General features: G+C 48.4%; 1 protein-coding gene across 2 annotated transcripts in view; it reads right to left on the reverse strand.

The window, feature by feature from the left end:
- Positions 1-12774, reverse strand: part of KIRREL3 (kirre like nephrin family adhesion molecule 3) — a 741361-nt gene that overhangs the window by 52248 nt on the left and 676339 nt on the right. Inside the window, exons 12-13 of one of the 2 annotated variants that reach the window (XM_032772015.2) lie at positions 11615-11813; positions 9965-10000 (exon numbers count right to left, since the gene is read on the reverse strand). In XM_032772015.2, coding sequence (XP_032627906.1) covers positions 9965-10000; positions 11615-11813 — 235 coding nt within the window. The remainder of the gene's footprint in view (positions 1-9964; positions 10001-11614; positions 11814-12774) is intronic. The other variant, XM_032772016.2, reaches the window with a different exon arrangement.

Genomic DNA, 12774 nt, shown 5'->3' on the forward strand with positions numbered 1-12774 from the left:
AAAGGAAGACAAAATCTTCAATGAACCGAATTATACCATACTATCCATAGAGATTCTAATTCCATGCTTGAGTAATAAGAATATAGCAGTAGGGATATACTACCGACCACCTGACCAGAATGGTGATAGTGATTGTGAAATGCTCAAGGAGATGAGAGAGGCTATAAAAAAAAAACAAAAAACAAAAAACACACAACACAATGATAATGGGGGATTTCAACTATCCCCGTATTGACAGGGTACCTGTCACTTCAGGAAGGGATACAGAGATAAAGTTTCTTGACACCTTAAATGACTTCTTCTTGGAACAGCTACTCCTGGAACCCATCAGAGGAGAGGCAATTCTTGATTCGAACCTAAGTGAAGCACAGGATCTGGCCCAAGAGGTGAATGTAGCTGGACTGCTTGGTAATAGTGACCATAATATAATTAAATTTAACATCCCTGTGGCGGGGAAAGCACCAGAGCAGCCTAACACAGCACCATTTAATTTCGGAAAAAAGGAACTAGACAAAACCGAGGTGGTTACTTAAACAGAAATTAAAAGGTACGGCACCAAAAGTAAAATCCCTGCAAGCTGCATAGAAACTTTTGAAAGACACCCTAATAGAGGCTCAACTTAAATGTATACGTCAAATTCAAAAACAGAGAGAACCAAAAATGTGCCACTGTGGCTAATCAACAAAGGAAAAGGAGCAGCGAGAGGCAAAAAGGCATCTTTTAAAAAGTGGAAGTTAAATCCTAATGAGGAAAATAGAAATGAATTGTAAAACTATAATTAGGAAGGTCAAAAAAGAAATTGAAGAACATCTAGCCAAAGACTCAAAAAGTAATAGCAAATTTGTTTTTAAGTACATCAGAAGCAGGAAGCCCGCTAAACAACCAGCGGGGGCCGCTGGACGACCGAGATGCTAAAGAAGCACTCAAGGACGATAAAGCCGTTCTGGAGAAACTAAATGATTTCTTTGCATGGGTCTTCACGGCCGAGGATGTGAGGGAGATGCCCAAACCTGAGCCATTCTTTTTAGATTACAAATCGGAGGAACTGTCCCAGATTGAGGTGTCATCAGAGGAAGTTTGGGAACAAATTCATAATCTAAACAGTCAGAAGTCATCAAGACCAGATGGTATTCACCCAAGAGTTCGGAAGGAACTCAAATGTGAAATTGCAGAACTACTAACTAGTTTGAACCTATCATTTAAATTAGCCATCCTCCGATCATTTGGTACAGAAGCTGATGTGATGCCAATTTTTAAAAAGGGCTCCAGAAGTGATCCCAGCAATTACAGGCCAGTAAGCCTGACTTCAGTACTGGGCAAATTGGTTGAAACCACAGTAAAGAACAGAATTGTCAGACACATAGATGAACAAAAATTGTTGGGGAAAAGTCAATGTGGTTTTTGTTAAGGGAAATCATGCCTCACCCATCTACTAGAATTCTTTTAGGGGGTCAACAAGCATGTGGACAAGGAGGATTCAGCGGATATAGCGTACTTAGATTTCCAGACAGCCTTCGCAAGATCCCTCATCAAAGACTCTTAAGCAAAGTAAGCGGTCATGGGATAGGAGGGAAGGTCCTCTCATGGATTAGTAACTGGTTAAAAGGTAGGAATAAATGGTCAGATTTCAGAATGGAGAGAGCTAAATAGTGTATCCCCCAGGGGTCTGTACTGGGACCTGTCCTATTCAACAAATTCATAAATGATCTGGAAAAAGAGTAAACAGCGAGGGGACAAGATTTACAGATGATACAAAATTACTGAAGATAGTTAAGTCCAAAGCAGACTGCAAAGAGCTACAAAAGGACCTCACAAAACAGCAGATGAAATTACATGTTGATAAATGCAAAGTATGGCCCATTGGAAAACATAATCCCAACTATACATATAAAATGATGAGATCTAAATTAGCTTTTACCACTCAAGAAAGAGATCTTGGAGTCACTGTGGATAGTTCCCTAAAAACAGCCACTCCATGTGCAGCGGCAGTCAAAAAACCCCAAACAGAATGTCGGGCATCTGTGAGGGTGTGGACTCACCCCTGCAGCGCCTCCCACTGGTCATCTGAGGAAATTAGCTCGTCCCAGCTCCAGAGCGCCCTCTGCAGGCCGGTGATCCGCCTTACCGCACTCTGGCCCCCTGTGTCCCTGCCAGGACCCGGTGCCCCGTTATCTGGGGTGCTGCCCCCTAGCAATAACCCCACAGTTCTGGGTCTCCCCCTCCAAGGGGAACCCCCACCCACTATCCCCACTTCGCCTCAGTCTTGGCTACTGCCAATTATTGCTTAGCCCCCATTCACTGCGGCAGCCTGCACTGTATCAGCCACTCATCACAGGCAAAGGGGTTTGGACCAACTCCCTCTGTCTACCCATGGCTGCCCCTTTGCAACCCCAGTACTCAGTTAGCCTTACCCTAGGGCTGCAGCCTGGGGGAGGTTTCCAGGTCAGAGCTCCCCAGCCCTGCTTCACCTTAGGTGCACTCCCTAGCAACCAGGCCCTTCTCCCTCTAAAGGCAGAGAGAGACTGCTCCCTCTGACTTCCCTGGCCTTCTTATAAGGCCCAGTTGCTTAGTTTGGGGCGTGGCCCCAGCTGCAGCCACTTCCCCCAATCAGCTGGGGTTTTACTCCCTTGCCCAGCTCCACCCTCTGCAGGGCTTTTCCAACCCCTTCCGGGCTGGAGCAGGTGTTCACCCTGCTACAGCATCATTAAGAAAGGGATAGATAATAAGACAGAAAATATCATATTGCCTCCATATAAATCCATGGCACGCCCGCATCTTGAATACTGTTGTCATAAACAGATAGTTAAGGGTTAATGTCTCTTTTACCTGTAAAGGGTTAAGAAGCTCAGTAAACCTGGCTGATACCTGACCAGAGGACCAATAGGGGGACAAGATACTTTCAAATCTTGGTGCAGGGAAGTCTTTGTTTGTGCTTTTTGTTTTGGGTGTGGTTCGCTCTTGGGACTAAGAGGGACCAGACTCACTCTCCAAATCTTTCTGAATCAGGCTTTCATGTTTCAAAATTGTTAAGTAATAGCCAGGCAAGGCAGATTAGTCTTATGTTTGTTTTTTCAACTTGTAAATGCTTCTTTTTTGCTGGAAGGATTTTTACCTCTGTTTGCTGTAACTTTGAATCTAAGGCGGGGCGGGGGGGTCCCTCTAGTCTATATGAATCTGAGTACCCTGTAAAGCATTTTCCATCCTGATTTTACAGAGATAATTTTTACCTTTCTTTCTTTAATTAAAAGCTTTCTTTTTAAGAATCTGATTGATTGATTTTTCTTGTTTGAAGATCCAAGGGGATTGGGTCTAAACTCACCAGGGACTGGTGGGGGGAAAGGAGGGGGGGATGGTTAATTCCTCTTTGTTTTAAGATCCAAGGAGTTTAAATCTGTGTTCACCAGGGAATTGGTGAAGCCTCTCAAGGCTGCCCAGGGAGGGGATGGTTTTGGGGGGACAGAAAGTGTGCCAGACGCTAATTTCTGGCTGGTGGCAGCGTACCAGATCTCAGCTAGTAACTAAGCTTAGAAGTGTTCATGCAAGTCCCCACATTTGTACTCTAAAGTTCAAAGCGGGGAAAGAACCTTGACAACTGTGTACAGATGTGGTCACCCCATCTCAAAAACGATATACTGGAATTGGAAAAGGTTCAGAAAAGGGCAACAAAAATGATTAGGGGTATGGAACCTCTTCCGTATGAGGAGAGAGTAATAAGATTGGGACTTTTCAAATAAGGGGAGATATAATAGAGGTCTATAAAATTATGACTGGTGTGCAGAAAGTCAATACGGAAGTGTTATTTACTCCTTCTCAGAACACAAGAACTAGAGGCCACCAAATGAAGTTAATAGGCAGCAGGTTTAAAACAAACAAGAGGAATTATTTCTTTACACAACGCCCAGTCAACCTGTGAAAGTCTTTGCCAGAGGATGTTGTCAAGGCCAAGACTATCACAGGGTTCAAAATAGACCTAGATAAATTCAGGGAGGATAGGTCCACCAATGGCTATTAGCCAAGATGGGAAGGGATGGTGTCCCTAGCCTCTGTTTGCCAGAAGCTGAGAATGGGCGACGGGATAGATCACTTGATGATTCCCTGTTCCGTTCATTCCCTCTGGGGCACCTGGCACTGGCCACTGGGCTAGATGGATCTTTGGTCTGACCCAGTATTGCCGTTCTTATGTACGCCCCCTCCCCCCCTCCCCCGCAACCCTAGGGGCAGAGGTGAAAGTGGGCCGCTGTGGCGTACTGGTAAGAAGTGGCTGCCACTACTGGCCTGTACGCAGCTGAATGCTCAGCTCCTTTCCAGCTGTGGGGTTGGTTTTCCTTGCTGCTGATGTTAGGAGCGGTTAGAGAAACAAGGCCCTTCGACTTGGCAAATGAGCCAATTTGATCTGGAATCACGGAGAGAGGATGAATATATGAAATGCTACAGTGCCACTGGGAACGTTTCCTTCTCGCTGCACCTTGACTCTTTTGTGTGCTCCCTCCTGGGGGCTTTCCCCAGTCACCACTGTCTGTTGTTATTACAGGCCCACGGTGACGATCACCCGCTGGAAATCCTTAGTGCTCCTTGCGTAAATCAGCCGCTCCGTCGAGGCTGTGGGTTTGTGACACTCGCAGGTGATGTTTGGATTTGGAGAACGTGGCCTGGGCTCACAAAACACCTTCTCCTCTACTCTAAACCTGGCGCTTTCATTTTCCCCAGAAGCAAGTCAAGCTGGAGCTAAGGGGAGGGCTGTGCTCGGTGAGAGGACTGGGCAAACCTCCCCAAGCTTATGGTGGCAACATGAAAGAGTTGCATGGGGTAAACAGTAACATGGTAAATTGATTCGCAGTAGCCCCATCTGTAACAGCACCACCACGCTGTTCTGCTGTCTGAAACACAGGAGATGGGGGGAGCGCGGAGAAACTGCAAGCAGGAAGCTTAGCAGGGCCAGATTGATAGTCCACTTCCAACCAGAGGCTTATGGGATGGGAGTGGAGGACCATCGTGTCAATTTTTAGGGCTGCCCGTGGCTACGCGTCTCCATCGCAATACATGTTATCAGCAACCCTGGACTCTGCTCTGTAGCTCAGGACAGCTTCATCATGTGGCAATGACAGTGGCATGGGGCTGTATGAACGGGGAGCATGGCAAGGGGAAAATCTGCACTCGGACCGAGTTGAAGTTTCGGTGAAGACAATCTAAACTGTCCAGCCCTAATGAGATCGAGTTAGGAATAATTTATTCTGGTTTGGATAAAACCGATTTGCGATAGACAATCTATATCAATTCATGCCGCTCTTTAACCCAAATCAGTGTCCACCTAGCAGTTTGCATGATGTCGGTTTAAATAACTGCAAGCGAAATCAGTTTCAATACATGCTTGAAGTCCAATTAGTGCCACTTTCTCACGCAGACACATTCTAAATGGCCTGTTTACTCCATCCCGGGCTATGGTGCCATCACGATGTGTGTGAAATCACAGAATATCAGGGTTGGAAGGGACCTCAGGAGGTCATCTAGTCCAACCGCCGCTCAAAGCACTGATATCCAATCCACCGATATCACCAGGATCTGTCTCTTTCCCCCTCTTCGCTCTTTTGCTCAGGTCAGATCTACACTACAGTATGACTTTGGTATAACTACGTCGCTCAGGGTTGTGAAAAATCCACCCCCCTGAGTGACAGTTATACCGACCGTAACACCCCAGGTAGACAGCCCCTCTCGTGAAGGTGGATGAACTAAGCCTATAGGAGACGCCCTCCCATCAGCATAGTGTCTTCACTGAAGTGCTACAGCTGTGCCAATGCAGCATTTTAAGTGTAGACCTGCCCTCAGTCTCGTCCAAATGGACCAACACCCAATACCACGGCCCGAGTACCACTAACCCAAGTTCAGGCTGAACTTTCAAACCCACGGCATTTGAGTGGGCTCAGAGTTAGGCAAAAAGATCTTTGCCCATCCCTAGTTCATCCTGAATTTCTGGCGCCGGCGTAGAGTGGAAGCTAATCCTCAGAGCCCTCCCTTCTCAAGAAGTGGAAGGATTAGTCAGTGAAAATAAGTTACTTACTTTCTAGATGCAAATTGGTTCTGCTCATGTGGGTCTGCCTTGTAAATGAACAATTTTGCTAGCAAGTGTAGGGAGAAACATGTCCCCCTAGTTCACTCTCCTGTGCAAATGGAGATTGTTAATACCGGTGGACACAGATCCATAGCTTATAAAACCAGAATGGACCACTGTGATCACCGGGTCTGACCTTCTGCATAACAGAGGCCAGAGGACTTCCCTGAATTAATTCCTGTTTGAATAAGAGCAGATTTTTTTTAGGAAAACATCCAGTCTTGATGTAAAGATCGATTTGCACATTGAGGACATGAGATCAAACAACAGAGCTTCCTGGAAACCCAAGGGAACTGACTTAGGGTAAGAGTGAGCATCCGCTAAGAGTGTCGGAAGGGTTCTCCTCTGACTGAGCTAAGTCAAAGGTCACATTGAAAAGGTCAGAGGCCAAGCCAAGAGCTTATTGCAAGTTTAGCAGGGAAATGATCTTTCCAGTGGCCCACGGTGCAACTTGCAGTTACTATTAGTCTAGGAGGGGATCGAGGTCAAGCCTCCATCTGTTCAGAACCCTTGGACACCTCTGTATATTTCACTCTCTTCCCTGTAGAAGTAAAGAGGGCAGAAGGGGATATCCAGGCGGGGTTGTCCCGTCTCACTGGCTCCCCTAGGCATTTGTTGTAGTTCTCAGACCGCACGGGGGCAGATAGTTCCCTCCAACTGCCAATCTAGGCTGGTCTTGGCAGAGCCACGGCGGTGCATAACTCAAGAGACCATTCAGGGCAGCCAAGGGATTAGGGGAGACACATGCACTATTCACCATGGACACTGGTTTCCATTAACTGCTCTTTGGGTGCTAAGGTGGTAGGGCAAGAAGTGTTATAGAAATGCCCCTGAGAAAAAACCTACCAGTCACTGATCGTATCTAAATCTTTAGGTCAACTACTTCTGGCTACTTCAAAGGTCCTCAGCTCATTCACAGTTTTAGAGCATGCATCAGCTATCACAGGTGTATTCCCCTGTTTTCTTTTGCCCTCAGTAGGGCTGGACAAGCAATTTACTGGATGGATTTAGCCTGTTTCTTCTGTTTGCGGACTATCTGCAAACAGATTTAATCTTCATTATTTTGGCGTTTGTTTGAAATGAGTAAGTGCACGGTTTATGACAATGCATTTCAGCCTCTGGCTTGCTCACAAGGTGTCTGCTGAATGTTGATTCACGTATGTCTAATTTGCTATTCATGCTGTGTGACTGGTCACTTCATTCACACGGTACCGTTTCTGCTCCCTACCTGGATGACTGCCAAACCTGCAAAGAGCTTCCCCAATGACTGAGAGAACATTCCCAGCAAGACTCCCTGTGCAGATGCGTATTCACATGAGCGCCCGGGACACTTCTGGCAAATATTTTTGCCCATAAAACCTTGCTCAAAGCTCACGGAAAGCGCTACAAAGTGGCTGCAAGGCCCATCCGTGGCTGTCTATTTACAGTCACTGTTTGCATGTTTGCAAACATTTCCAGCCAGCTCTACACCACTAAATTGTACCGGAGATCATCTCTGAGGGCTTTGAATGAATACACACTAAGATCTGGTGTTAAGGTCAAGGACGAGCAACTTTACTGAATGTTTCCAGCTGGGCTCAATGCTTGCAGCTGAAGTCATTGAATGTAACCATCCCCTTGCATGGGTCAGCGATACAGGTTGAACCAGGGCCCTTCGGCACCAAAGCACAGTCCTCTACCGCTCAAGCTAAAGCAGTAAACTTCCTTTTGTCGGTAGCAGTAGTAGGCTGTCATCCTCTTGTGGACCAGCCACGAGAGAGGGCCATGACACACTTTGCCAGGAGAGAACGCTCCCTAGTATCATATCCCAGCATGCATTAAAATTTGGTGTACAGCTTCCCTGCTGGTTGTTCTAACATCCTATCCAAGAATACTCAGAGAACGTTACATCCAGCTTGTCCCCATCTACAGCAGATCCCTACCTTGACCTGGATCGGTCAGATTTACTCCCAGACTCCTAGCCTTCCAAACTGTATTGCAAGCATATTGGAGACGAGCGCTTCTCTTAACCCTAATTTACATATGGCGTCGCTAACTTGCCCCTTGCTGGACGATCACGGTGTTTGCAAATCTCACCACCTTGCTGGACACTGTTCCTTCTGGGTGACTTGCTGTGTCAAGGGCTCCAGATTGCTCCCAACACAGCCGCTGGTGCACTCTATCCCCTCCGTGACTCCTGGGTAGATCTGAGATGGCTACTTTAAGCTGCTGAAGCCAGCTTAATGGGCAGGCAGCATCTGTGAGCTTTCCTCATATGCCCTACGCTCAATTCCCCAAGCCCTGCTTCCTTGTTTACAGTGAATTCCTAAATATGGCTGCTGAAGCCTCCACCTTCTCTTTCGCTACTTGTCTAACGTTCTGCTTCCAAACAACTCCGCCTGATGGTGGCCAGTGCAGAGATAACCTATCGGCCCAGCCATCTATCGCTCATCAGTTCTGCTGTGCATGCAGCCTGCATTTTGCTATCCCCAAATATCCAACTGGCACCCTTGTGTTCTGCGTGCAGCAGTTTTACCAAATAAAGTTTCACGTTTGAGCAAACTCTTAGAGTTATGACAAACTTGTCTCCCTCGAGCCAGTCTTTGCAACATTGCACCAAACTGCCTTTGAATTGATCCTGCTAATACCACGGACACACCTCGCCATGTTCTACTGCACATACACCGTGTCCTTCACTGAGAAGGCTCGTGCCTTTAGAGCTTGCGGGTGGGTTGATATAAGCAACAATGCACTGGAAAGTCAACTGATTAGAAACACGAGAGGGTAAGGGGTGAGCCGTGAACATCCAGGGAGAATTGGAAGGGAGGTTTGGTCACTCGCTTCTTTGAGCAACCTGAATGGGAACATCCTGTGCTAGGCAAAGCTCATCACAATGAGCACACATCACAGAGCTTCTGCAATTACTTGTTCCTCCTAGAGAAACAAGGAATGCCAGGTGAGTGGAGAGATGGGAGCCCGGAGACACTGTCAATGGCTGCTAGTTCAGCATCAAGGAAGCAGGGAATGAGATCCAGAGGCAAGTGAGGGACTCTTAATGATGGGGTTTGGTCCTTGATGAGTGATGATGCCAGCAGCTGATGGAGCAGGACACAGGGAATGGGAAAAGCTGGCTCCTGGCAGAGATAATGCCAAGGGCTCGCCTGGGATAGAAAACACAATTACAATGGAAAGGCACAGTAAGATGGTCAGGTGGCCAGGGATGGTAATGGGTGGGCCAGCAGTAACAGTGAACAGAGCTGACAAAGAGCCCAGTGCTGCAATTTGCTGACTCAGCAGTTCCAGACCCCACTTCCCCCAGGAAGCCTAATCCACACTTTATGGAGGGTGCTGTGGCTCGGGGAGATGAGAAATACAACTAACGTTAGTTTGTGACGAAGGCAATGCATTCTACAACTGTCTGCCCCATTTCAGGTCCATTTCTGTCCCGCCTAATGCTGACAGTAGCTAATTCCCTCCCACAAGGTGGGGAAGGGTGGCTGGAAGTTCATTGCTTCTCTCGAAATTCACTGGTTTACCTGTGTGTTTCCCCATAATAATACTTAGCATTTATACAGAGCAACTTGTCTGTAAAACCCACAGCACGTTACAAAAGGGTCTGAGTATTAGCAGATGAGGAAACCGAGGCACCGAGCGGTCACATGCAGAGCTGGGACTAGAATCCAGGGCTCCTGACTCCTAGTCTGTGCCTTGTCCGCTGGTGTATGTATGTTGTCTCTCAGAGCCTTTGAGAGATCTCTTCCTGCCCTCCCGCTGTCTGTCTCAGGAAAAGTACAGCTAGAAGGAGGCTGCTGAATGCTAAGGTATGATAACGCAGCTGGGGGCAAGTCACATATTCACCTTCAGCTCATGATTCCATACCTGCTTCCATACCAGCTCCTGATTTCATTTCCGTACCTGTTTGAAAATAAAGCAAGCGTCTACAGCCTTGCCGAGCCCAAGTGCACATGTCAGTATTGCTGAGCAGGCAGGCTCTTTGCTGCTGGAGAATGCAATGGTGCATGGAAGTTCCCCGGAAATGGGTATCCTCTTCCTACCTAGTCTGAGGTTCCACTGCATGGGGACCGGGAGCTACCGTCTGCACTATGCTGCAGATTGCTGCTGGGATATGACTTCGGAGAAGTGTAGAGACCCCACCTCATGGATTCGGCACCGTTGTGCAGTAGGGACAACCGCTAGGATTCATCTCTGCTTTCCTATAGGTTCAATCACTGGGAATCACTCCCCTGGGCTGAGATCTAACTCGGCTGCCATGTCACCTGCTAGAACCCTCCTCCATCCCCAGCAGAGTCATCAGTGCCCTTGTAGAACCCAACTAAAGCATCCTGAATGGTCACCCACACCTACTGGTGTCCAGCTCCACTCCGTGCAGTGTCAACGGGCTGGGACCCAGACCCGTTGCCCTGCAGAGATTCCCACCGGGACCCAGCTTGTTGGTTCTGTCCACTGGGAACTCACCTCATTGCCATGCACAGGCTCTGACTGGCAGACGATCAGGAAAAACACTGTCTGTTTGCACTGGAAGAAGCGCGAGGCCAATTTTGAGGGGTTCATTTAGCTCTGATTTAATTTGGATGGCAGCTTTACCCATATAAATCAGAGCTTAATGAGAACAATCCACCTGCCTGCCTGGGCATTTAACAACAGACTAGAACTGGAGTCCCTCCAGGAGCAAAACATTCTCTACAAAGGCAGAGCCCCCAACGTGGAAGCCTCCAAACTGCCCCAGAATTACTCAGAGAGCTGCTTAACCCTTTCGAGGAGCTACCCTTCCCTCCCACTCTGGCTGCCGTGGGTTCCATCTGTGCAGCCCTCCCAAAACCTGCATCTGGCATACCAGCCGATGGGCGCTCTGCTTGTACAGCAGGCTGGCCCGCTTGGGTCTGTGTCCTGCTTCACTGTGTGGGCACAAAGCGACGAGATGCAATAGCAGGCACTGAGCTGCTATCAGCTTGCATGGCATGGACCCAGTCAGAATTGCTGACTACGTTTCATTAGCAGGCTCTGCCGCCACAACAAATTTGTGCTTTGGGCCCTCTTTTACGTAGACGGTCACTGGAGCGTGTAGCCTCCTCCAGTCCTCAGCGACAGCATTGCACTGTGCGGTGGAACAGGGGCTTCTGAGCAGTGCACACGTCAATTAACTCCCAATGGTCTTTACTCTTCCACTTCTGCTTCACTTGAGAGGGCTCAGCCCTGAGCCAACACCCCTTGACTTCAATGAGCGCGAAGGGCACTCACAGACTCGGATCCAGCGTGAGCTACTGACACCTCCCAGCCGTCACGCTGTGCGGCCGGCATTGGCTCTGCAGAGCGTTTCCCATCTCCCAGGGACGTAAACCTTTGGGAGCTAGGGCCGTCCAACAAGCCTTCCCAAAACATCCCAGTTGCCCTTTGAAATGTCTCCTGGATATCATAGCACCTCCCTGGTCTTCTGGAGCAGCCACGCTGCTAATTCCCAATGCCCAGGAGCCCCTTCTGGTTTCTAAGCACCGTGTCTGTGGCTCCCACCTTGTTCTTTCAGCCGGATGATCTCAGTGTCTGAGCCGAAGCTGTTCCAGGCGGTACAGTTGTAAATGGTCTGGAAATCGGCTCGGACAATGTTGCTGATGGTCAGTGTCGAGATGACGCCTTCCTCTGTGCTGACCGTCTCCACCGTGTAGCGCCCTGAGGTCCCAGACTCCAGCACGTTCTCCTTCCAGGACCAGGCCTGCAAATCAACAAGAGGGGTTAGTTGTGTTCATTTAGGGCCTGATTTTCTTAGAAGGGCCTCGACTTGGCCTGGGGTGTGCATACCTAAATAAAAGTAGGCACAGACTGTAGCCTGCGGCTGTCTAACGTGCAAGGGGAATCAGTTAGGCGTGGGACTTTCAAAAGCGTTTACAAGACTTAGGAGCATGAGTCTCACTGAAAGACACAGGAACCTGTGCTCCTAAGTCACTTAGGTGCTTTGGAAAATTCCACCCTGGACATTGAATTGCCAGGGGCTAAACTGCAGCCACTAATTTTCAAATGCAGTTGTTCTAGGTGTAAACTGAGGCACTAATTCAGAAGCCAATCAGCAAGATACCAAGACCTGGCACGTCTTGTCCAGTTCTACTAAGGGTAAGTGGAGCAGAGAATTTTACAGCGGGCCCTGTGTTTGCTATACTGGGGAAATTGAACAGACAGCTTGGCTTGAGACTGGAATGATTAAAATGCCGTAAAAATGCATTCGTGTTCAATCGGAGGGACACGCCCGGATTCTATTCTGCGTCATGCATCATCAACCCGGCTGCCAGCTCACTCCAGCCTTCAGACTCTTTCCTGGGCCGGGGCAGAAGGATTCCCGGGAGCTGGATTTTCTGATCCCAGGTGCACTTTGCAGCACTGGCCCTGAATGTTAGCAAATATTCCTGTCTTGTAACCTGTCTGTCTCTGTCTGGGCTCAACGAGTGGGGACAAACATGGAGCCCCACAACCAAGATCTTTACAGCTGCTGCAGTGGCAGCTGAATTCTGGTGCTTCAGGAGCTGTGGGGGCATTCTGTGCTGGGGTGGCTGTGAATGCGATCAAAGACCCGGTCAAACTGTTGACTGCAAGTTAGCTACACTCGGTGCTTCGATGACCCCCAGAACTATAGCATCGGAGCACGCACAGCACCCCTGTGCAGCAGGGCTGTGCTATTATCC

This window comes from Chelonoidis abingdonii, chromosome 18 (assembly GCF_003597395.2).
Source record: "Chelonoidis abingdonii isolate Lonesome George chromosome 18, CheloAbing_2.0, whole genome shotgun sequence".
In the NCBI taxonomy this organism is placed as follows: Eukaryota; Metazoa; Chordata; order Testudines; family Testudinidae; genus Chelonoidis; species Chelonoidis abingdonii.